General features: G+C 37.3%; 1 protein-coding gene across 3 annotated transcripts in view; it reads left to right on the forward strand.

The window, feature by feature from the left end:
* BRINP3 (BMP/retinoic acid inducible neural specific 3) overlaps positions 1–23,381 on the forward strand; it is a 206,039-nt gene that overhangs the window by 128,710 nt on the left and 53,948 nt on the right. For all 3 annotated transcript variants that reach the window (XM_071435929.1, XM_071435931.1, XM_071435930.1), the window contains 2 exons: positions 10,513–10,618; positions 13,018–13,254. In XM_071435929.1, the coding sequence (XP_071292030.1) occupies positions 10,513–10,618; positions 13,018–13,254 (343 nt within the window). The remainder of the gene's footprint in view (positions 1–10,512; positions 10,619–13,017; positions 13,255–23,381) is intronic.

The following is a 23,381-nucleotide window of genomic DNA, read 5'->3' on the forward strand; positions in this document are numbered from 1 at the left end:
TCACACTACAGTTTCTTAAATGTTCCATACTCTCCCTCTTTTTTTTTTCCCCCTCCTTAAAAAAGTGAAATAAAGTAAATAAACCCAGAAGATGGAGAAGGGTTTTAGTATTGAGAGCTCCACAGTGAACGTATTGAACAGTGCAGTTGGACAGAGCATTCCAGCAGGAATTTGGAGCTTTGTACAGATCTCAATTTGATCTTTGTTCTGTCTGGCTTGTGTATGGGTTGGGAAACTTCAGCACTCTGCCTGTCCTCCACCCTCTAATTGGCAGCTACTGCTTGCCAGCAGGTCAGAGAATGTCAAGCAAGGACTGTAAAATTCACAGAACATTTCCCTGCCTCTGAGCTCTCAGAAACAGGAGAGAGCATGTATCAACAGCTTGTATGAGCACAGAGGTCAGATTAGGAAGAATATCTCAGACCAATAGAGACTCTGCATCAGAGCAAATCAGCTTAGAGAATAATAAAAGGCTGTGGAAAGTTTTCAGTATTCATATTATTTTTCTGAGAGAATTTTTTGGCTATAATACATTTTTGCATGCTTTGTTATTATGGTTTATGATTCAATCTGCAATCATCCCCTTTGATCTATTCATTTAGTGTGAAAAATTACCCCTTGTGTGGGAATCCTTCACAGCTAACTGGCACTGAGAGTTATATCATTGCTGTCTTCTGCACTTCACTGTTATTTTTACCTTGTAAACCTTCTCACAGAGCTCCAGCAGAATTTGCATGTCTGACAGCAAAACTATAATTTAATCTCTTACAAGATAATGCACATAACGCCTCTACATGCTGAAGCAGAGCCGGGTTTAAGAAAGGTTCCATTATTCATCCAGGAGATTTTCTACACTATGGAGTGATCATTATTTTCAGGTCTTTAATGCCTGAAAGGTTGGAAGCTGCTCTGCAGGCTTTGTAGCAGAATCCAGTGAGCAAAATAAAAAAAATGGTTCTAATTTTTCATGGCGAGGTTCTGACCTTGTGCAAGGAATAAACAGCAGTGAGTCAAGGAAGTTTCTGCTCATTCATGTTGGTATCACTGAGATCAGGGTTTCCACAAGCCAGCCTCAACTACCATCTTCCCAATTTATCAAACTGTCTTCATCATCTCTCCCAATAGAGAGATAGCCCAATTTAACCCTTTAATTCCCAGGGAATAGCTACTGCATTTCATGGGCTTTGTGTATTCTTCCTTTGATTTTTATTGAAAGTAATATAAAAACAGATAATAAAAAGGTCCTTTTGTGTCATGCTTATAGTAGTTCATAGTTTTCCAACGTTTATAATAATTCCACCAAATGGAGGTTATGGGTGTCTCCCAAATAATATGTAAATTTACAAGGAAATTTAATTTTATCTTCTCCAAGTGTATCTAGAGTCTGGCAAATGAAAAATCATTCCATTGCAAACAGCTAAATAACTATTTAGTGCAATACAACACCATGTTTTTTCTTCATCTTTTCATGAAATTCTTATTGTGCAAAATTTTAGGTGATGATAAAACCTTGATGATAATAGAGAAAATGGTTTGAAGATGACCATTAAAATATTTTTCCTGTCATGTTTTAGTCTACTTAAGTAGAGTTTGTTCTCACTCCAATTCCCTGTTTGAAACACAGCATTCACAAGAATACTGAGCTCATAATGAAATAAATAGCTCGTGTTCCTTCAGGTGTAAAAAATAAAATGTGTTGGTCTGCTTTTCTTACTGTGGTATTGGTTTACACTGGGGAGGATCTGTTCTTCCTTGATATCCCAGACTGACAAGGCTGTAGTGTGTGACCTGAGAGTTCTACCCTGATACCACTGAGCAATGGCTTATAAATAACTGTGCATCCATACAAGATAAACATTCTGCTAGAAAAAGCGCATAAAGGAAATATACAGAGGCATATATGACTTTAATCCAGATATTTACATGTGCAGGACCTTTAACTGAGAAAACAACTCTTGTCAAAAGGCTTTTAACCCGCAGTACTGGGAAAGGAGCTGGATATCCAGGAATGTCCTACCTCACATGGCCATCTGCATAGAAACACAGCAAAACCTGCAGGTGGTGGAGCTGCTTTCAGTTCTGAGCAGAAGAAAGTCCTTTCACTTCCCCAGGGCTCCAGAGTCCTGATAATAACTGCTGCTTTCTTTTCATAGGGTTCCTCTTTTCCCTTCTGAACTTCCCTCCTTCCCTAGATTCTTGTGCTCCTAGGAACTCTGGCTCTCTCTTTTTCTGTTTTTTTTTTTTTGATGGAAGAAATGCATCTGCCCTTATGATACATCATTCTTTGCCCTTGCCATTGGCTCATCTGCGTGAGGACAAGAAAAGAATGAATAAAACCCTTTGGATAAGATCCTATATTCTATATTCTAAATATTTTTCCCTACCCATAGTATGACACATTCATGTATGTTTTAATGAACAGGTCTTGGTATTTGATAGGTCTTTCTGTTCCCATGGATCAGGATGATGTGAAGGATTTTCCAGCTGGGCTCAGCAGTCAGTCTGGGTAACATTACCCTCAGAGCCTAATTCTAAGAGCAGCCTTCTGTACATTAAAACATCTCTTCTAGTTCTGTTCATGAAATAACAATATTGAGAGTCACTGGGTTCTCTGACAGAGCTTTCCATATGAATGAAGCAGCCATATGAAATGAAGTTTAAAGCTTCGGTATTAAGTTGCTTTTCTTCTCTAACACAAATTTAGCAAAGCTAAATTCCATTTAGCTTGAACAACTGATAGGGATTTAATGATTAATTTATAGATCAGTTGTAGCTGCCTGGTCTGTAGTAGGTCTGCAAAGATGCAGGAAAACACTCTAAAAACCAAGTTGCATAAAAACAAGAGTTCAGCAAAACTCTAAATTGAGAGTTGGCCACACCAATGAGACAGAAAGGGCAAATGTGTTGCAATCATTTACCAGAGGGAATAAATGGGTGGGAAGTAATGAGGATATAACCTAAAAATAAATCCCTGCACACATCTCTGTGAGCCAGGCAGACACCCCTGTTATGGACACTAATGTGATTCCTTGTGAGAGCTTGGGATGACAACCCCAGGAGGGGGAGTTTGATGGCAAAATCAAATGGACATGAGAAATGTCCTGCTGCATTTGTGACTGCCAGGGAGGGCCAGGGTGTGCTGGGGTGCCACGGGCAGCACAAATAACTCAGGAGTTTCTGGGCAGCAAATCTAACACCTGCAAACACACTAAATTAGTTAGAGATATTGCTGAGAAGAATATTGCAGCCAAGTTTTAGAATTGCATGGAAATGTATAATCAAAGGTAAAATTTCTTCATTTTCTCTATGGAAAATTAAATTCTTAATTAACCTGCCCTTATCATTTTGATTTTGAAGCTTCAAGACTTTAAATGCCTTTCATGCTCTTTTCAGGACCTAATGTTAACCCATCACATTTTTTCTTTGGCACAAGTTTGGGATTTTTTAAAATGCTATTTTTCTCTTAAAAATAGTATATACATGATTTTAAAAACTGATCACATTAAAGGTATAATGTTGCCAAATGATACAAAGAGAATTTTCATATTTACTAAGAGGATCTTTTTCCTGACACCTCAAAAAGAAAAGAAACATTTTAACTTTTAATCCTGATTTAGGAAGGACTATATTTTTTTATTCATACTTTCCCAACATAAAAAAAAAAAATCAATTCACCTGCAGTGTTATTATGACTAATAATATCTGTGAGTCTCATAAATAGGCAAATCATTCATCACACAGAAAAATCTCTGTGGCCTCAGCACTGCCTGTTGGAACTGGTCCATGAAGATACAAATCCTGTACCCAAAACTCTTGGGAAGTCCTTGCATGGGATTTTGCAGTTGGGTTAAATGTAAGAACACATTTAACCTGTACAGTATGAGCCCTCAAAATTCTTTGGAGCTTTTTGTCCTCTCTATAGTAATGCAATTATATTTGGAAAAGGATGTTAAGTTGGGAAATGTGTTTTTCTTAAGTAGACATCTTGGCTTTTGCTTTCTGCAGATACCTTGAGATTTTTATGAACTTGAAATATTATTTTAATTTGTATCTGCGCTGTTCTCCCTGTTTCTAATTTTAGCTTTTAAAGCAAATATATAGATTTCATTTGCTGTTTGTTGCTCAGCTGTCTCTTTAGGCAGTAAAAGCTGAGAAAAAAATAATATTAGTGTTAATTTAAGTAAGATATGGGCAAGCAGAAGTAGCTAAATGGAGACTGAAACAAAATCCTCTGTTTTTATTAAATTTTTGCTAACTCTATTATTTCTCTGTAAGAGAACTTCACTGTCATCTCTTCAAGATTAATTAAAAGAGATAACCTGTTCTTTTGGAGATAAAGGCTGTCCTTATTCTCTGTATGAAGCTGATGCACCTTTGATTTCTGAAAGTGCAGGAAATAAAGGCTCTGGCAGGGCTGCCCTGACTGGTTTTCCAGCAGCCTCATTTCCTGCAAACTTCCCTGTTGCAATCCAGGATGCTGCATGGGAATGTGGCACCTGACAGGCAGTGGATTGAAAATGCCCTTGAAAAGGGAAAATCGTGGCTGTGATGCCAGAGCTGTCAGTGCTGCCAGACTTGTTCCAGTATTCTGGATTCTCCTGGAATTTAGTGGCTGTAAATTGCTCCCTGAGATAGTGGGGAATAGACTTGAGCAGAAAGGGGATTGGTCCCTATCAGACAGACCTGAACAGCCTTAAAAAATCATAGCATTTTCAGCAGTTGCAACTGAGCAGAATTCAAATAGTGTGAGCTCGTTTCCAGTTCCTGAAATATTCTGGTTTCTGAGGTATTAAATGCTTTATGTAAGGAGAATGCATTTCAATTTCCTTGTTATTTTAAGGTAAAAATCTGGTTCACAGTAAATTCCTGGGAGTGTAGAAACAAAGCGGTGCAGAATGGAAGGATTAGACTGATCTCTTGGGAAGCTTTAGTGCTGCATTCAGTAAAATTCAAAGTCATCTCCTTGCCCAGAAACTTGAAAGAAGTCCCTTTTTCCCTTCTAATGAAGTTAATGGAAATTTTGCAATTATCTCTTTTGCAGAAAGATCAAGTTTACTGTTCCTCTTCCATTTTACAGATGACAGAAAAATAGGATGAGAGTGTTTCCAGGTCTCCCAAGTTAGGAGGCTCTTTAAATTAAAGTGTCAGCCCTATGCTGCTAGAAAATCTGTTCAAAATATGTCATGCCTTTGAGGTATTGTTTTAGATTCCTGGCAATTAAAAAAATCATATTGAAAACATGAATCCAACCTCTGACATTGTGAGTGCTTCTGGTTTGTCTGTACCTCCTTCAGAAATGTTCATCTAGCCCCTAGCTGAGAAGTATCAGTGCTTGGAACACTCAGAAAATTTGATTTATTTTAATTGCACACTCATTAGCAGGAGTTTTTTAATATGTTCAATGACAAAAATAGGGCAGTGGAGCAGCAACTATTGTGTGGCAAAGGGAAGTGCTGGGATAAAGGTGCTTTTGTGAAAAACTGTCAAGCCTGGGGGAAAGAAAGAAAGAAAAGAGTTGGCAGGAGATGCACATCTAAATAGAAAGTACATTTAGTGCCTGTTTGTTTGATCAACTCTTTTTTTAAGGTGAAATGAGCATTGACTGCAGCATGGGCAGGGGCTACAGGGGGTGGGAGCATGGGCTGAAGGTGAAGTTGGTAGGAGGGTGATGGAATGTCCTACCTCACATGGTCATCTGCATAGAAACAAAGCAAAACCTTTGTTCCAACCATGGTTGGAAAAGGCCTTGAAGATCACCAGGTACAGCCATCAGCCCAGCACCACCATCGTGTCATTCAGGAGAATCCCAATTTCTCTCCATTCCAGACTTTTGCCCCATCCTCTGTCAGCACAGCCACTCAGAACAGACCTCACTCCCCCACGCAGATATGAGGAGTTTGCTCTAAATCCTTATTTGAATGTTTGAAGCATTAAAGAGGTTTATGTGAATGTGAGCACAGCTGTCTATTTCTGCAGTGACCAGCATTGCCTCATCCTCCTTTGTGCTGGCTCAGTTCTCATCCTTAGAAGCCAAACCCATTTTTAAGGAGTCCTGCTGAAGAGGACAGTCCTTTATGCAAGGCACACACCACCTCTGCATGGGCACTTCATTAGGAATATTAGCTGCATGTGCTTAAAAGGACTCACCAGGAGCAAAATCTCTGCAGAAATGTATTTCCCTTTTATTAGGAAAGTCTTCTGTTGGCTTGATTATCATGGACAAAAAAAAAAAAGCAGGCTGTTTCCCAGGGAAATACTACCCACTGATATCACAAGAATTCAGCCCTGCTTAAGTGCTAGGAGGTATGTTCTCAGTGAACTCATAATCGGGTCATTATCACCATGGTTATGAGATTTAACTGACTGAAAACTGTAGGCATTTGTCTCATTAATGCCAAATGTTGGAGTTTATTTCTGGGAACTGAAAACTCTGCTGCCCAGGGACACCTGTTCTGTGATAATCTCTGAAAACAAGGCACTGGAGCACGTCCTGCCTGCTTCGTGTCAGGTGTTTTTTACTGGTTCTTAGAGGGTTTTGGTTATTGAATAACTTTGTTCTGTGGTGCTTTGCTTTGTGAGTTAATGTTCTTTGTGGGTTGCAGGTCATGCAAAACAAACATTGGTTCTGCTGCTCTTTGCACAGTGTCAGTCACTTCTGGACCATGCTACCTCCCAGCATAATCTGAATTTCCTGTTTTATTACCTGTCCCTCTCCTCTTTTTGGTTCATCTTTTTTTTTTCATACACGTTCTGACAGAACAGTTTTCAGCTGTGATCTTGGGACTGAGCATAGTCACACTTCTCTGCTTGGAAGATAATTAAAGACGTGCCATTGCCTTTCCAATTTCATTCCTATTGTTGCTGAAACAAAAAATGTGAAATCATCAGTAACACTTGGCTCAAACCAGAATGAATGTATTTTTATCCTTTCAAAATTTTTTTTCTTCTTCTCTAGTCTGCCTTTTTATCACCCAAGTTAGCCCAAAAGGTCCAAGACTAGGTTGGATGGAGCTTGGATTAACTCAGTCTAGTGGAAATGTCCCTGTGGCAGGGGTTGGAACTTGAAATTCTTTAAAGCCCCTTCCAACCCAAACCAGTCTGTACCTGTATAATTTAGGAAAATCAAATCATTTCATCTGATCTGAAAATTTGATAGAAATTTGAGGCTTTCATTTATTAATCACTCACTTTTTTTCTGATTTACCATCTTTGTGGAGTAGGATTTGTGTAGAGTATACAAAACCATATATAACTGCATAGCTCTGACCTCTGACTAGAATTGTCATCCATCAAAAGTTGAATATGGGATGATTTTTATGTTCTTAATTTATTTTTTACATACTGGGACCATTCATTTTGAATTTCTTGTTGCAATGTATTTTCTATGCAGAAGATAAGAGCACCAGAGCAAGGCAGCTGACAGAGGGTGTGAAGGTACCTGGAAAAGTAAAAGAATGAATAATAGAAATGTATAGATTGGAATGAAAAATGGACATTTAGAAAAGGCCCTTATTTATTGATGTATGTGTACAGCATTGTCTATTATTACTATTATTATTATTATTATAGTTTTTAATTACTTCACTGCAATGGTTGTCTGTAGTTCATATCAAAACTGCTCTATGTAATTTTCTTCTGAATCAATGTATTTATAAATGTTATCTCTCAGAACAGTGGCAGTCTCTACCCATGTCTGGCATAATTCAGATAAGAGTGAGGAAATATGAACAAAAAGGGGCACAATAACTACAAAGCTACTTACCACCCTTCCTTATTTTGTGATTTCAGGTGGCATAAAAGAGTAATAGGAATGGATAGGAACTGAAATATTTGCTTTATAGTTTATACATTCCATATAACTTTATGAAGCTGCATTGCCTTATAGAGAAAAGCTTGAAAACCATAATAATATTGTGCAAACGAAAACAACATTAAAATAAATGGATCTTTAAATAAAGAATTGCACAGGTGAATGATGAGCATAATATGTCAGAGTAAGGATAAAATTCATTGCAACATTTACCTGTCTTTTTTTTTGTCTTCTGGCTATTTCTCTTATTTAATCTAGGTAACACTATTTTTTCTTGTATAAAGAGATTAGAATTCTATTTATGGACTGGAGGTACTTCCAAAAAAAAAAAATCATATTTTAGAATGGAATTTTAGACTACTTGTTGGCAGAGGACTGAAGGATCAAATCCCAATTGTCATTCCAGCCATGTCCAATCCAAATCTTATCCCCCTGCAAGTGTCTTTGTGCTGATTCAGGATGATTAAGCAAAAAAAACCCATGGCAAATCTCCTGCTGTCATAAATATTAAAGATTGCCAAACATGTGCAGAGAGGACACAGCCTGGCTTGGTCCCTTTTCCTCGTGCATCTCGAGCTCTGCTCACAGGTTTGGTGTGGGCCAGTTCTGTGTCCTCTCCATGGGCTGTCCACCCTCAAAGTGATGGGAAGGTGCCAGGAGCTTGGAATGACGGGAAATCTCATATATTCTTTGCAAAAGGGCAAGAAGAATGTGAAATCTCAGCAGAACATCAACTCAGAAGGTTTCAAGGACATCACAGCCCACCCACAGCCTGTGGGTGAGCCAGAGAAACATGAAAAATCCTCAGCAACATGAAAAATCAGGGTTCATATCAGCAAACCTTCCTATTCCCATCAAATCAGACTGTTCAAATTTCCACCTCCCTTCTGTTCTGTGCAATTCACATTGGTTCTCTGGTTGCATGGTTGGCACTTGCTCAGTGCACGTCTGCATTTTGGAAAACTGCTCCCTCATCCTGTAAATTAGGCTGATTCTCCAGGAGATCCAGAGCTGAGTGTGATACCTAAAGTAACAGAAAATAGAAGTGGTTGTATTCAAAACTGGGGCAGGCACAAAATAAGGGTAAATCTGACCACAGTTTCTGAAACAAGCAAAGGAAGAGAAGTAGGAAATTCCAGGAGAGTGTCTGAGAACAGTTTGGGAGCTGTACACAGAGGGATTGGTTGTACTTCTCATTTTAGAAAGAAATTGTTGTCACTTAAGAATGATATATAATATTCCAGGAAGCATATAAATTAGTAACATTTTTAAATTTGTTTATTTAAATGTGTTTACTCACCAAGTTGCATGAGTGACAGACACTGAGGTTGGATATTATGAAAAATTTATTCCCTGAAAGGATGGCCAGTCACTGGTACAGGATGCCCACAGGAGAGTGGTGGAAGCACCGCTCCTGGAAGTGCTCAAAAACCACAATGTGGTGCTTAGGACGTGGGTTAATGTGTGGACTTGAAGGTCTGAAAAGGCTTTTCCAACCCTACTGATTCTATGATATAAATAACTGCTCTCTCCCAAATAAAAACCTTCACTGTTAAGCCAGAGCTCTGCTGGTGGAGGTCCTGTTTTGATAAATTAGCTGTATTTTGCTCCTGTGGCCATGGATTTGGTGATTTCAACAGAGAGAATATCCAGAATTTTGTGCCTAAACTTATCTTAGGCCCTTCCCTTATGAAAAAAAACCATCCCACCACTACCACCATTATAAATACAGCTCATAAAGGGTTTTTAATTCCAAATCCTGATCTTCTTCATTGGAAAAGTCAGAGCTTTTTCTATGACTTCAGGAAGAATTTGTCCCGTGCACAACTTTCAAGAGGGAAAAATGAGAGTCCCCATTTTTATAAACTTAGTATTTATATTTCATTCTATTATTTTTTTGTTATTTTTATATTTATTATATGTATTATATATACTATGTTATAGAAATAACTATATAATCTATTTTATGATCTATTATATAATTATTAATATAATCTATTATATATTATAACATATATTATATTAGTAATTATAATTATAACTAATAATATATATTATTAGTTAATATATTCTTAATATAATTAAGAATATATTCTTTATATAATTATATAATATAATATAATTATATTATAATATAATATTAATATATACTATATTCTTAATATAATTAAGAATATATAAATATATAATATATTGCATTAATAATTGTATAAAATTGTGTTTTAATATATTTATATAGAATATATTTTGTATTTATATCTATTTACTATATTTATTTTTATTTTATTTATTGTTATTTTATTAATTATTATTTTATAAATTTAGTATTTAGCAAACTCATCGTAATTGCCACAGCTATGGAAAATAAATTAAATAAATTGTCTTTAGACTGTTGGTGTGGCATTACACTACTCTAGCATTATACTACTGTAGTATCTGTGTAGTATTGTAATGGTGAGGTGTTTGTAAGGATTCTCTGTGGTACAAACAGCACTCCCTGCTGCTAAAACATTTGCACTCACCCTTTTGGCAATTAAATTTCTATGTATCAATTATGAATATTTATATATTCTTAATTATGTCGCCATAATTAAGTCTGACGTGTATTTCTGGCTGAAATAGGGGGAAACTTTATGAAAAAATCTTCTGAACTCATTGGTGTGCTTTGGGTGTTTCAGTGAGTGCTTCTCCCTTCCCACCAGGTGACAGAGACACGGACGGGTCCCCTCGGCTGCAGTAACTATGACAACCTAGATTCTGTCAGCTCTGTTCTGGTTCAGAGTCCTGAAAATAAGATTCAGTTGCAAGGTATGTAGGTGCAATTTCATTAATTTGTTTTTGGAACGGGGTGACATTTATCACGCCATTTGGTTGTTTTTTTTTTTTTCTTTCTTCCACCTCATAAAAGGTCATTTTTCTAATTTTTTTTCGTGTGTGTGTGTGTGTGTGCAATGAGTGCATTTCAGCCAAAGTGAAGGAAATGTCAGTACCTCGTGGTGCCTTTCAAATGGAAACAATTTCTGCACCCATCAGAAAATAATTTGAATAGCCCTGTTAACATTTTGCATCCCTGTTTAGCATCCACTGGCACATCTCTTTAAAGAGCCTGAATTCCCAGAGATTCCAGCAAGCTGGGGGTGACATTTGGTGTTCTCAGCCTGCTTTGCACATGCTGAGCAGTAGCTGACACCCCCTGCACTTGTTGCACCAAAAGTGATGGAGTCACCAGAAAAACAGGATATACATTTTCAAAGACTCTAAATCAGGAGGAGTCAAAGGGCTCCTCCTCTTGGGAATTAAAAAAAAAAAAAAAGACAACCACACTCGGAAGGCTCACTCATTAAAATCTCACTCATTAGGAAAATAGTAGTAATTGTGTATAAATAAAAATGAAAAATAGAAAGAAGCAGAAAGAGGAAGCAAAAGGAAGAAGAGAGTCATCATTTCTAAATAATATTTGCTTTCAAAATTCCAGAGAAGCATTTACTGACCTGCATATTCAGGCATAAAAAGTTTTGAAAAGTCACCCTTTATGGTTTTAGGCCATTAATAATTGTTATTTTCAGTTATAAAAAGAAAGCATGAGCAAATTATGACTATGAAAACACCCACTAAATTCTCTTTAATGTGTGCATTTGTGCACACCTCTGACTCTATGCCATGAGAGAGCAATACAATTCATAATTTGCAGTTGAAGGTAGATATACAATTATTTTCAAGATTTCATATTTCCTTTATGAGTTTGTAAATCACTCAAGCAGTGTGAGGTGGTTGGTGATATTAGGAACAGCTCTCAGGGGTGATGATCACTGTGGTCCCTTCAGTCTCAAGATATTCTTCCTTAAAATATCCCTATGTGTTTTCTCTCTTTCTTTCCAGAATCAGTTAAATCCATAAAAAAATAAAATTATTTCCTAGAGAGAATTTTTTTTATAAAAACACTTGTCATTTCCACTGGGAAGCCATGAATATTTCCAGAAAACATAATTTCTGATGGTTTCCAGCATATTCATGACATTTTTCAGGTAAAATTTGGAAAATAATCTTAGCATCTCTCAGACTGTGGAGAAATGTATTATCAGAACTGTGTAAACTCTTTAAGGGAAGAATTGAACTGGGCTTTTTATTCCTTTCACATCTTCTATGGCTGAAAAAAGAATGGTTTTTCACAAGAGAGTAGCAGAGTTTTCCAAATTTTGACAGGAGACAGAAGGAAGCACAGCCAGACCAGGTTTCAGCGATCGAAAGGGTTCTGAAATTCCTGTTACAGCTAGAGCTTTGTATATACCTAAAAATAAGGAATAAATCTCTGTGAAATCATCCAAGTGCCTGTGGAGAAAAAACTTATATCACCAAATACCCAATTCATGTGATGAGAAATTACTTGGAACACGTGTAGCAGGAGTTTTTTGAAGCCTCACAGGAGCTGGGCTTTGCACCCTTTCCATGCTAAAACTGAAGTAGATTTGAGAGTGAATTTTTTTTTTACTCAAGGTTTTGTAGCCCTACCCTTCACATCCAATTGAATGTCCCACAGCAATTTGCTCCCAATGCTAGAAAAATAATCAGCCGAATTTTCTTTTTCAAAGGTTTAATCCAACCCAATTTTGCCCTTCCTTCTTAGCTTGCCTCTACAGAATCACAGGAGATAATGAGTTGTTTAGACAAGCTACATCTTGTTGTGCCAAAAGAAGCATGGAAAACAAGCCCAATTTTGGATGGAAATGTTTACACCTCTTTTCCTGATTATGCTGTCTCTTCACTCTGTCTCTCAGGGCTGCTTTCTCTTCATCAGCATTTTCAGAATCTACATCATTGCTGGCACCAGGATTATAATTCAGCTGTGTGATTTCCTGCTGCAAGGCTCTGGCTGCTGTTCACTCAGCAAGGAGAAGCTGATGTTACCCAATCCCCCTAGGAAAATTAAAACAATAAACTCTCTGCCTGAGGAATACAGGTTACTCATTAGTGGATGGATGTTCCATGCTGACAGGGAAATGTGAGGAATATGTCTGAAAAGAATTATTAAGAAAGGAAATACATGACATGGTATAAATGCTGGACAGAAGCGCAAATTGTCCCGAAAATTCCATTTATTTTTTGTTTTTCATAACTGTTTGTTTGTTTGCTGTGTGAGCTGGGGAAGCTGCTCAGCTCCAGAACTTCTTTTGCGTTTCACACCAAAATATTTCCTCCATTTCCTACAGGTCTTCAGGTCATCCTTCCTGAGTACCTGCAGGAGCACTTTGTGCAGGCAGCTCTGAGCTACATTGCCTGCAATTCAGAGGGGGAGTTCATCTGCAAGGACAATGACTGCTGGTGCCAGTGTGGTCCCAAATTCCCCGAGTGCAACTGTCCCTACATGGACATTCAAGCCATGGAAGAGAACCTGCTCCGCATAAGTGAGACCTGGAATGCATACAACAGTGAATTTGAAGAATCTGGTGAGGATTTTGTTTTTAAATATCATTTTTCCCCCCCTGTTTGGCTGTATCTCATAGAATGGTTTAGGTTACAGCTGGTCCCATCCATGTTTTTACAACTTGCTCGTGCCACATTGTCGCTGTCATATTTTCTGAAAAATCCTCTTTGCCCAGGATTCTTCTCCTGGGAAGCTGAGAAGCCTCAGAGGTCAAGGAAAACAATTCTGATCTCATTTGCTTCTCCTGTGTTTTGCTGCTTTGAAATGTGGTTTGGAGATTGTTTCTTCAACAGGTGATTGTTTCATTGGTCACTAAGTAAAAACAATTCATCTGTTGGTAAACAATCTCCAAACCACATTCCAAAGCAGCAAAACACAGGAGAAGCAAATGAGATAATTATTTCTTTTCTTTTTCTCTGAGGCTTCTCAGCTTCCCAGGAGAAGAATCCTTGGCAAAGAGGATTTTTCAGAAAATATGATGGTGACACCATATTAGTTTTTCCTTAATGCATCAAGGTTTGTTTCATGTCAGAACCCTAATTACTAAGAATTTTAGACTTTCTATGCTGACAAAAAATAACCCCCAAGAAAACACTACATTTAACCTGAGACCGCAAAGAAAACTTCCAGAATTAAACAATACAACTAAAATTTTAAGTGTATATTTTAAATAGAAGTATATAACGTCACATGGTAAAAAACCTTAGAGTTTAAAGTTTTAGAATATGGTAATATATATATAACAAGATAGAAGTAACTATCAGTTACTTCTGATAAAAGCAGTAACTAGTGTATATTTTAAATAGAAGTATATAATGTTACATAGTAAAAAACCTTAGAGTTTAAAGTTTTAGCATATACTAATATATTTAACAATTTTTAAATTTTTTTGAATTTTTAGAATTTTTAAAACAGTAGCTACTCCTTTTTCTTCACCTTCTTCTTCATGAATTTAAGTAGTGTTGTGTAATTAAATAAAAAATCCTCAATCCATCAATTATTGTGTAATTAAATAAAAAAATCCTCATTAAATAAAAAAAATCCTCATCCTCAAACCATGAGTAATGAGTTAAAAGTAAAAATAATTTAAGTATTATTTCTTAAAAAGAGTTTATCCTTAAAAATTTTTCTCCATTTATAAAAAGAAAAATACAACTCCAGTTTTAGTTTATTAAAATAAAACACCATAGAACTCACAGCTTGTGAGTTCTATATAAATAACTATAATAATAACTATAATATAAATAAAACCAAATAAGCATCTAAATCCAAACCAAAAATACCATCTCATGAATTTAATCCCAACCTTACCAAAAAAACCCCAAAAAATGCACAGTTTTGTACATCATTTCACCCATCCTGATCATCAGAACTTCCTGTCCCACAGAGAATGGGAGCTCCAGGTAAAATCAGCTTCTGAACAATTGTTTTCACAACTCACTTGTTCAGTGCTATCACAAACAGCTGTCTGGCCAGATGGTGGGAAAAGTAAGGAGAGCTCAGCAGACCTGGGAAAAATTGTTGAGGGAAAAAAAAAGAATTGAGGGAGATAAGGAAAAGTCAGAAAAAATACAAAAATCCCAGGTTGTAACGAAGTGTGTTGGAGAAAAAGAACAAATCAGTAGAAGAGAAAAGGAGGAAGGCCATACAGTGGTCAAGGGAAGGGTAGAATAAATATCAGTAAAGAGTGTGAATGAACAGTACTTTAGATACATCCATTTTCATATTTCTTGTTTTATTGTTAAAGACTGATTCCTCAGCTCAAGAGAGATGGTAATTTCAAGAGACCCTGTATCAGTTAAAATGTCATTTCTTGCAATTTTTAACCTGATGCTGTTTTTTGTCTGAGTCTGTTTAGAAGGACATCAGAATTTACAATATTTCTCCTTAGAAGATCACAGACATCTCTGACTGTAAAAGCATGAATTGATATGTTGGTTTTGTGTACATTTGGGTGCATTTCCCCAGTGACTATTTGCACACTTTTAATTATTTCTGGAGCCATGCTATCAACTACTACTTTGCAAACTAGGGCAAATATATTGACTCTTCAAAGTGGCACATATTCTGCCATATTTTGTCCTATCTGAATGGGCTGTGACATTGTTCAGTGCCTGAAAAATGTCCTTTGCAGGCTCCTACTTAACAGCAATTTTAGTCAAGCTGGAGAACACACACATCTGGGTCTGTGGAGGGTTCTTACAGAGAGCTGTATAATGGACATCAAGTTAATTATGAGTTTGAATCATTGTCAGCTACATTTCTAGTCCTATGCTCAGGTCTGTGACACGAATGTCAGGGGAAAATTGGTAAGAGTTAAATTCTGGGCTTTTAAAAGACTCTTTAGCTCTGCTGGGTGAATCACTAAAATGCCAACTTCACATATATCTGTCAATTTGATAATTGCTAGTAGGTGTGGTTACTAAGAAGTGTGAAATTTAGGTTATTAACATCATTAAGACGTATGCCACGCTCCCCTCTTTAGCCCTTGAAATATTTAAATCATTTTTAATCTAATAAATATACCAAGCATGACTTCCACAACTCAGAGGTAGCTTCTAATATTTCTGCTTTTAGCTCCTAAAGTGTTTTGCATAAAGATGGTCGTGGGAAGATGAGATAGGTAACCTTGTATGGGTCTGCACTTGGAAAAAAGTTGGCATGGGAATTTTTGATTGATAACTTAGTCATTGAGCAGCCAACCTCATATAAATCATATATTACCACTGAGCAGCTCTTCCAGGGCTGTCACACATGATCTGTAAGCATTTCCAGCCACACTGATACATATATATATATATATATATTTATAACCATTGAGACATATTCTGAACATTTGGAGCATGGGCAATATTTCCATAATGAAAAATTATTAACAAATATCAGTGTGATCTGATCCGTGTTAGCAGCACGTTCTGGCAACAAAAGTGACCTTTATTAAGGAACACTAGAAAACTGCTAAGTCTTTGTCTTAATCAGTGGAAATCAGCTTCTTAGATACCAGTATGTTGCTTTATTCTAATCTATTTATAATAAGTAATAAATTCACTAGAAAGGAGGGCAGATTATGTAGTAATTTCAGTCTGAGCAGCAAGGGGAAAAATAATCTAGACCAGTCACTACTGGTCCCATTTAGTCTGCTATTAATGGCAGAGGAATTAATGAACTCATGAATTCCCTTCTATGACACTGTGAACTCCAGAGTCAACTAAAGGGAAATACAAGAGAATTAATTTTTTACCTTTTCTGCTTCCAAACCCTTTCTTAGTTTAGATGTTACAAAATAGCCTCCTCCAGAAACAAATCTTGTCCCTAATACTGACATGTAAAACTTACTGGGGTCACCTGAGGCCATTCACTGTGGGCAGGATTTAGTTTAAAGAGGAAGAAGTAAATACTCTATGCAAGATGGTTTGTTTATTCTCTCTGTTATCTCTCCTCCTGTCTGTTCAAGATAGAACAACTGAGGAATGATTTTTTTTTGAAGAAAGGATGAGAGGGCTGGGGTTGTTCAGCCTGGAGAAGAGAAGGCTCAGGGACAAGATATAAATACCTGAAGGGAGGGTGCCAAGAGGACAGAGCAAAGCTCTTTTCAGTGGTGCCCAGCGACAGGAGAAGGGGAAATGGGCAGAAACTGGAAGACAGGAGGTTCCCTCTGATCACCAGGAAAGAGTTTTTCACTGAGGGTGACCTAGGGCTGGCACAGGGAGGTTGTGGAGCCTCCATTCTTGGACTTCTCCAAGGGTTGACTGGCCATGGTCCTGGGCAGCTGGGTTTAGGTGGCCCTGCCTCAGCAGGGGTTTGAACCATTTGGGTTCTTCCCCATCTCAGCCATTCTTGGATCAAAGAATTGTCCTGATTTCCACACAGGAAGACTCTGGTCTGCACCCTGGGCCTGCTGCTAGTGACAACTCTCTTGAGCCCCTCTGGCTGTTGCAGGTTACATGACCAAACACATCCCAGCTCAGAAAGTGCTCTTTATCCTCATGTGCATTTCACTCAGGCTCTTCTGGCACTTTTTAACTACTCAAATCCCATTTTGGAAGATGTGCAGCAGTATCTTATTTATCTCTCAGTAAATTTGGCTGCCTTTTTCATTTCTCTAGCTGCCCTCCAGCAATAAATATTTGATCACTATTAGCTCAATGAGCTTTGTATAACCTCTTAGTGTCAGGTTATGTACCAAGATCTTAAAAAAAATACAAGAGCTTCCTTCAAAATGTTTACTCTGAACCATCTGCTTATCCTTTATCAGATCTTGTGGCCTCCAGACTCTACTACTACCCAAGAAAATGAGCAGCTGTTTCCTTATCAAAAATCCATATGAAAGCTGTTCAACCTTTATTAACAAATTTCATTAGCTTCTTGAGGAGTTTGGCTGAATTACTGTGTAAGCCAAGTGCTCCCTGAGACCATCATTCCGAGAAGCTGTGTTCTTACCACTAAAAATATCTAATGGAATCAAGCAGGGCTCCATTTTCCTTTGCTGATGTGTATGGAAGTAGCCTTTGTAGCCTGAAAGGACAACTAGAACCAACAAACAAACTGGTGATGCAGTTTGACCTGCTGCTTTCACAGGTCACTCAGTTTCCCTGAGATTCCAGGGAGTCCACCCATGTTAGATTAAAGCTGTGCAATCTTCTCGAGTGTCCCTGCAGCCCTCCTCACCTTTTCAGTGTTCAGTTGCTATTTAACATTGCCAATTTTCTTGTTCCCCTTCTGCCCCAATACAGGAGCACCTTCTTGTCCAGGTGTTTCTCCTACCTCACCTCAGTGAACTCCACCTTTCTATTTCAGGGAAAAGGTTTGACCTAAGCACTTGGATGTAATTGGTTTCCCCCAATAAAGAGTGTCAAATATTCCTTGAAAATATTCTCACATTTTGGAAGTAGGTGGGACTTCCACAGTTTATGGCTGGAGCGGTGTTGAAGATGATGCAGATTAAAAACTTGCTGTGTTACACATTTGGGAAGATTTTGAGAGTGTTAAAGAGTTAATATACAAAGAAACCAATTCTGACATACGACACTGAATGGCAATTTAGCATGTTCCAGAGATCATGATCTGCTCCAAAACATAGGAAAGTCAAGAAAACCCCCAAAACCATCCACAGGCTCTGGATTCTGACAACAAGGATAAGAACATGATCACACATTGCCTGTGCCATAATTTTGCTGTGGGTGGCTGCTGAGTATCTTTGGAAATCTGAACATTCCATTTAAACAATTTAAATGATAGCAATTTTCTTTTAAGGTGATCTGGTCATTGACATTGAAAAAAAAATTTGTAGCAGTGCCTGTAGTGTAATTTCATCTTTCAGAATTAAAAAGGCTATCAAAATAAATAAGGACATGGATGATAATGTTGCTCAAAAAATAGAAAATGGCAAAATTGTATTTTCATAATTTCTTTTTTTATCACTAGCATTTATGAGACCTCCTGGAAATATGAAAGTAAAATCTTCCATCAAGCATTTCTTTTCACATATCTGACATGCAATAGCAGCTTGTTGCCTTCTCTCTGCATATTTCACAATATGCTGAGCAGTGGATTTTTTCCCTCCTTGAAGGCAACAAAATCCCTTTTGGAATATTTCCTTGGAAAGTGTGGGATCAGGAGAAGTATAATAAATATTATGATACATAATTTCAAAGTAGCTTTGAAACAACAAACTCATTCTGTTAAACATTTAATTTAAATACCAGCTAAGATGGAAGGAAAGAGCACACGCACCACAAACTGGACAGAAATTTGCCTGTCACAGCTGGGCTCAAGGGTGATTCAGTGAAGCACTGAAATATGTGCCTGTGTGAATCATTTGAAGTGTTTGAAGAAGTGAAGATAACATTTTTTAAACAATTTGTAGTCCATTAACTTCAGGGATTTGACTTGAATGTCCAGCAGAAGCTTTAGAGAAGCAGAGTCAGAGCCATGGAGGCCCCTGAAGGGTTTGACCACAGAACACAAACACTGCTCACTCCAACAGACACATTGGACACAGGCAGAACTAATCAAAAGTCACCTTGCAAATATTTTGAAGTGCATCCATCCACAGCTTTAAATGACAAACAACTTCTCAAAATGTCGAGTTTGATTTTTCTTAGTCACTTCTGTATCTGCTTTACAGAGATAATTCAAAAGGTAAATTTCAGTATCACAGAAAGTGCAAGTGATGAAAGTGCAGCCAAAGTAAATTGATATTAACTTTCACATGAATATTTGCTGAAACTATTTTTCATTGTCCATCCATCCACCCTCACTGCTTTGATTGCAAAGTACTAACAGAAATGAATTGCTGGTGCAAGCTATTCTTAAATCCCTGGCTTCATTGGATTTGGATTTCATGTCTAATGCATTCCATAATTCCCTAATAACTCTGGGATGTCTTGCTATTGAGCATTGGTTACCCTTTACATGTACAGACTTAAAATCATCTGAAAAAATGCACAGTTTGGAAAGGTTCACCTGAAAATGAGGTCTGAACCTCAGTTAATACATAGCACTGCATGGATGTTAACAAAGTTTTTTTGTTTGCTCAGCAGAGATTGCTTTGGAGACTTTGGAGTCCTGTTCCTCAGTTCAATTATATTTTTCCCTTTCTTTACAGTGATTGAATTAATGATGTTCCCAAAATCCCTTGTATAAAAGAATTGGATTTAAAGGGTTGGAGAAGTGGATTCTAATAGAGGAGATGATAAGCTTATTACTGAATTAAAAATCAGTAATACTGAAGATGGGGAAGTCCAACCATTTCATTATTTTTTGGGGGGTAGCATTTGCATCCTATATAATTACTTTTATGCAAAACCTACAGAAAGTAATAGGAAAGATCATCTCCAGCATTCCATAATCTGCAGTGAGATTTAGAGAATTATCCATTTAATAGTGCCAGGTATTTATATCTCCATTTTCAAAACTGCAAAATGTGGAGAATCACCACATTTTGCTGATACACTTTCCTAACTCTCACTTCTCCTTCAGCTCATATTTTCCCAAATGAAGTAAGCCCATGCTGAAAAATACCAATTTGGGAACAAGAAAGGCTCTTTCCACCAAGCACTGGTTTAGGAAAGCCAAGCACAAGAGAAGATTGGCCAACCCTTTGTCTGTATAAAACAGGACCCTGCCCTCACTCCTGGCTTCAAAACTTTCCACTTGTGGAGTATTCTGATCCCTGTTTTCACACTGAAAGTTGCTTCCAACAGCCAGGCTGCAAACTGTTGTAAAATACAGCAAAATCAAAGCTGGAAATGAACATTGCAGGTGCTCAGGGGTGTTACTGTTGTATTTTCTGAAAAATCCTTTTGCTAGGATTTTTTTCTTTTGGGAAGCTAAGAAGCCTCAGAGAATTATCTGATTGCTTCTCTTGTGTTTTGTTGCTTTGGAATGTGGTTGGAGATTGTTTATTCAACAAGTAGTTGTTTAATTAGTTTCATGTGAATTGTTTTTACTTAATAACCAATTGCTGTCTAGTTGTGTCAAGACTGGAAGCAGTCAGGAGTTTTTAGTGAGCATCTTGTTAAACCTTCTGTAAGTGTCTTTTCTCTATTCTTTAGTATAGTTTTAGTATAGCATAATATAATAAAATATAATATAATATAATATAATATAATATAATATAATATAATATAATATAATATAATATAATATAATATAGATACTATCTGACTCTATATTATATGATTATTTTATATTATATTATGCTATACTAAAATGATACTATCTGACTCTATGTTTTTAGAGGGTCTATTTATTATTTTTATTTATATAAAATAATAAATTAACCTTCTAAAACATTGATTCTCAATTCCTCCTTTGTCCTGAGGACCCCAAAAATACCACACAGGGGAGAATCCCTTACACTCCCTGCCAGCCTCATGTGTTTGTTACAGATGGACAGCGCTGCCTTTGTGATTGCTGAGGCTGTAAAGAAGCTGCAAAATAGAATTCAGAGATTGTCCCAACATCAGAGACAGTCCAATAGTCAATCAATACACCCAGCTATAGCAAGTGGTCATATTTGATCTCAAAATCTACACAAATCTCTTGGTACTTCTTAGAAAAGAGAATGATACTCATAATTCTTGCATGTAGATGCTCCTAGATGCTGAGCACATAGCAATAAAGAGTGATACATCTGTTGAGTTACTTTTTCATCCAATTTTTTGTAGCAATCAAAAAATAACAGATACAGCTGGACCTACTTAATTTGCTAAAAATATATTGATGCTTTGAGAAAGCAGGTGCAAAGCCAGGCAGTTAAACAAAATATAAAGTTATATCTTTAACTTAGATTTGAATTGACTAAATTTCAAGCTAGAAAAAAAGGTGATGTAAATAAATTTGAATAGATTGTCCAGTGCTGAAGACAGAAACTTTTTGTGATGCACAGAATACGTGATGAGGAGAGCCAAAGACAAATTCAAATCTTCAAGATCAAATGTGAATCACAACATAAAGGAACAGGGGGCAAGAAGTCTGCACCATCAGATATGTACTAGGTTTTTCACCATTTCATACACCATTGCTCTGGAATCATCTTAATTATGGAAATATTAGATCATCTTAATTATGGATATATTTAATAATCTTAATTATGGAAATATTAATTATTAATATTTTCTGGCAGTGCATTAAGGCATGCAACCAGTGGAACAGTCTTTCTCCTCCTCTCCATCAGGCAAGCATTTTAAACTCTTGCTGTCATGTTCTTCCTGATGGACAACTCCAGCAAAGCTGCAGCAAATCTGCATTCAGCCTGTGAAATTTAATCTTTAAAATCCCTCTATCTAGTCAGAAAAATCAAGTGTAATTTTGTTTGCCACCTCAATAAGGTGCAGATTTTTGCTATTCCTGTGGCACAAATCCTTTCTTAAAACTGCTTTAGCAGAAGAGGACACTGTGGGATTCCTTTTTATTGCCTCTCTCTGCATCCAAATCAAAGTCACCTGGCTGACAAGTAAAAAAGGTAATTCTTCCCAGCAGCCAAGCTTGTGGATTGACATCATGGAGACACAGACCTGGATCCCAGCCTTCTTCCTTCTTACCAGCAGTGATAGTGACAACCCTAAGAGCTAAAAAATGCCCTCAATAACTCCTGTGTAAGATACAGTGATGGTGTCTTAAAAAATTTCAGGCTGTCATTTAATCTCTAGCTAAAATTTATCTTGGCATTTATAGTGTTTGCTATGGTTCTTCTGCTACAGGAGGAGAGAGAACAACCACACCCTGCCCCCCCCCAAAAAAAAGGCCCAAAAAACTCCCCCCAAAAAGGCCAACAAAAATCCCTCAAAGAGAAACTGCATTCTGAGACAGACATTTTAAAACATGTACCAAATGTCTCATTTATACCTGTTTCAAATTACTAGAAGGAAGTAAAAGGGCAGAAGGTAACTGCAGGCATTATTTGGAAATGTCAGTTCAAACAGAGATGTTGTGTTGTACACTCTGATCAGAAGAAACTCATTGTATTTATAATGGAAAAAAGATGCCCAGACTGATTTTCAGACTGAGTGTTGAGATTTCAAATCCTAAATAATGTCACAAGATGACAAGGTTTCACTGACAGACTCCATCATTGGCAGGGAAGGCAGTTTGCACTGCAAGTCCCCTCTCAGTCCAGTGACATATTCTTGCTTTTCCAGCTGCAGTCATTCAATTAAAATGCAGGTAAAATGAGACTAAAAATGAAACTTGGGATTCAAACAGAATGCTGAAGGATTTCTTCAGTTTATGGACACCACAAATGTAACCTTGCTGCCTGAAAAGCTTTGTTTTTGTGGGTTTGGGGCAAGGGTCCTTGCACAGATGTGCCTGGGTCACTGTGCACAGTCTGTCTCTGCTGCCCAGGACAGAGCCATTGCCATGCAAAGTGAGTCCCATTTGAAATCTTAATTGAAAGACTCCTTGTGAACAGTCTGAACTGACTCACTGGCAGCTGAAGGTGCTTTTTAATCACTGAGAATAAAGACTTCAATCAATATGGTTCAAACTATTTGCCCCTGAGCAGTGGAGCCGTGGTTTGCTTTCAAGCACTGCTTACAGCCTCAGGCTCAGGGCCAGGAAAACTTAGCCCCCTGAGTTCTTAATACAATTATTGTTTTCTCCATTATCTTGCAGGGGTGTTAATTTGCCTCCCAGTAATTAACT

This window comes from Agelaius tricolor, unplaced genomic scaffold (genome assembly GCF_023055355.1).
Source record: "Agelaius tricolor isolate 1412-34295 unplaced genomic scaffold, bAgeTri1.0.p SCAF_11, whole genome shotgun sequence".
Lineage (NCBI taxonomy): Eukaryota > Metazoa > Chordata > Aves > Passeriformes > Icteridae > Agelaius > Agelaius tricolor.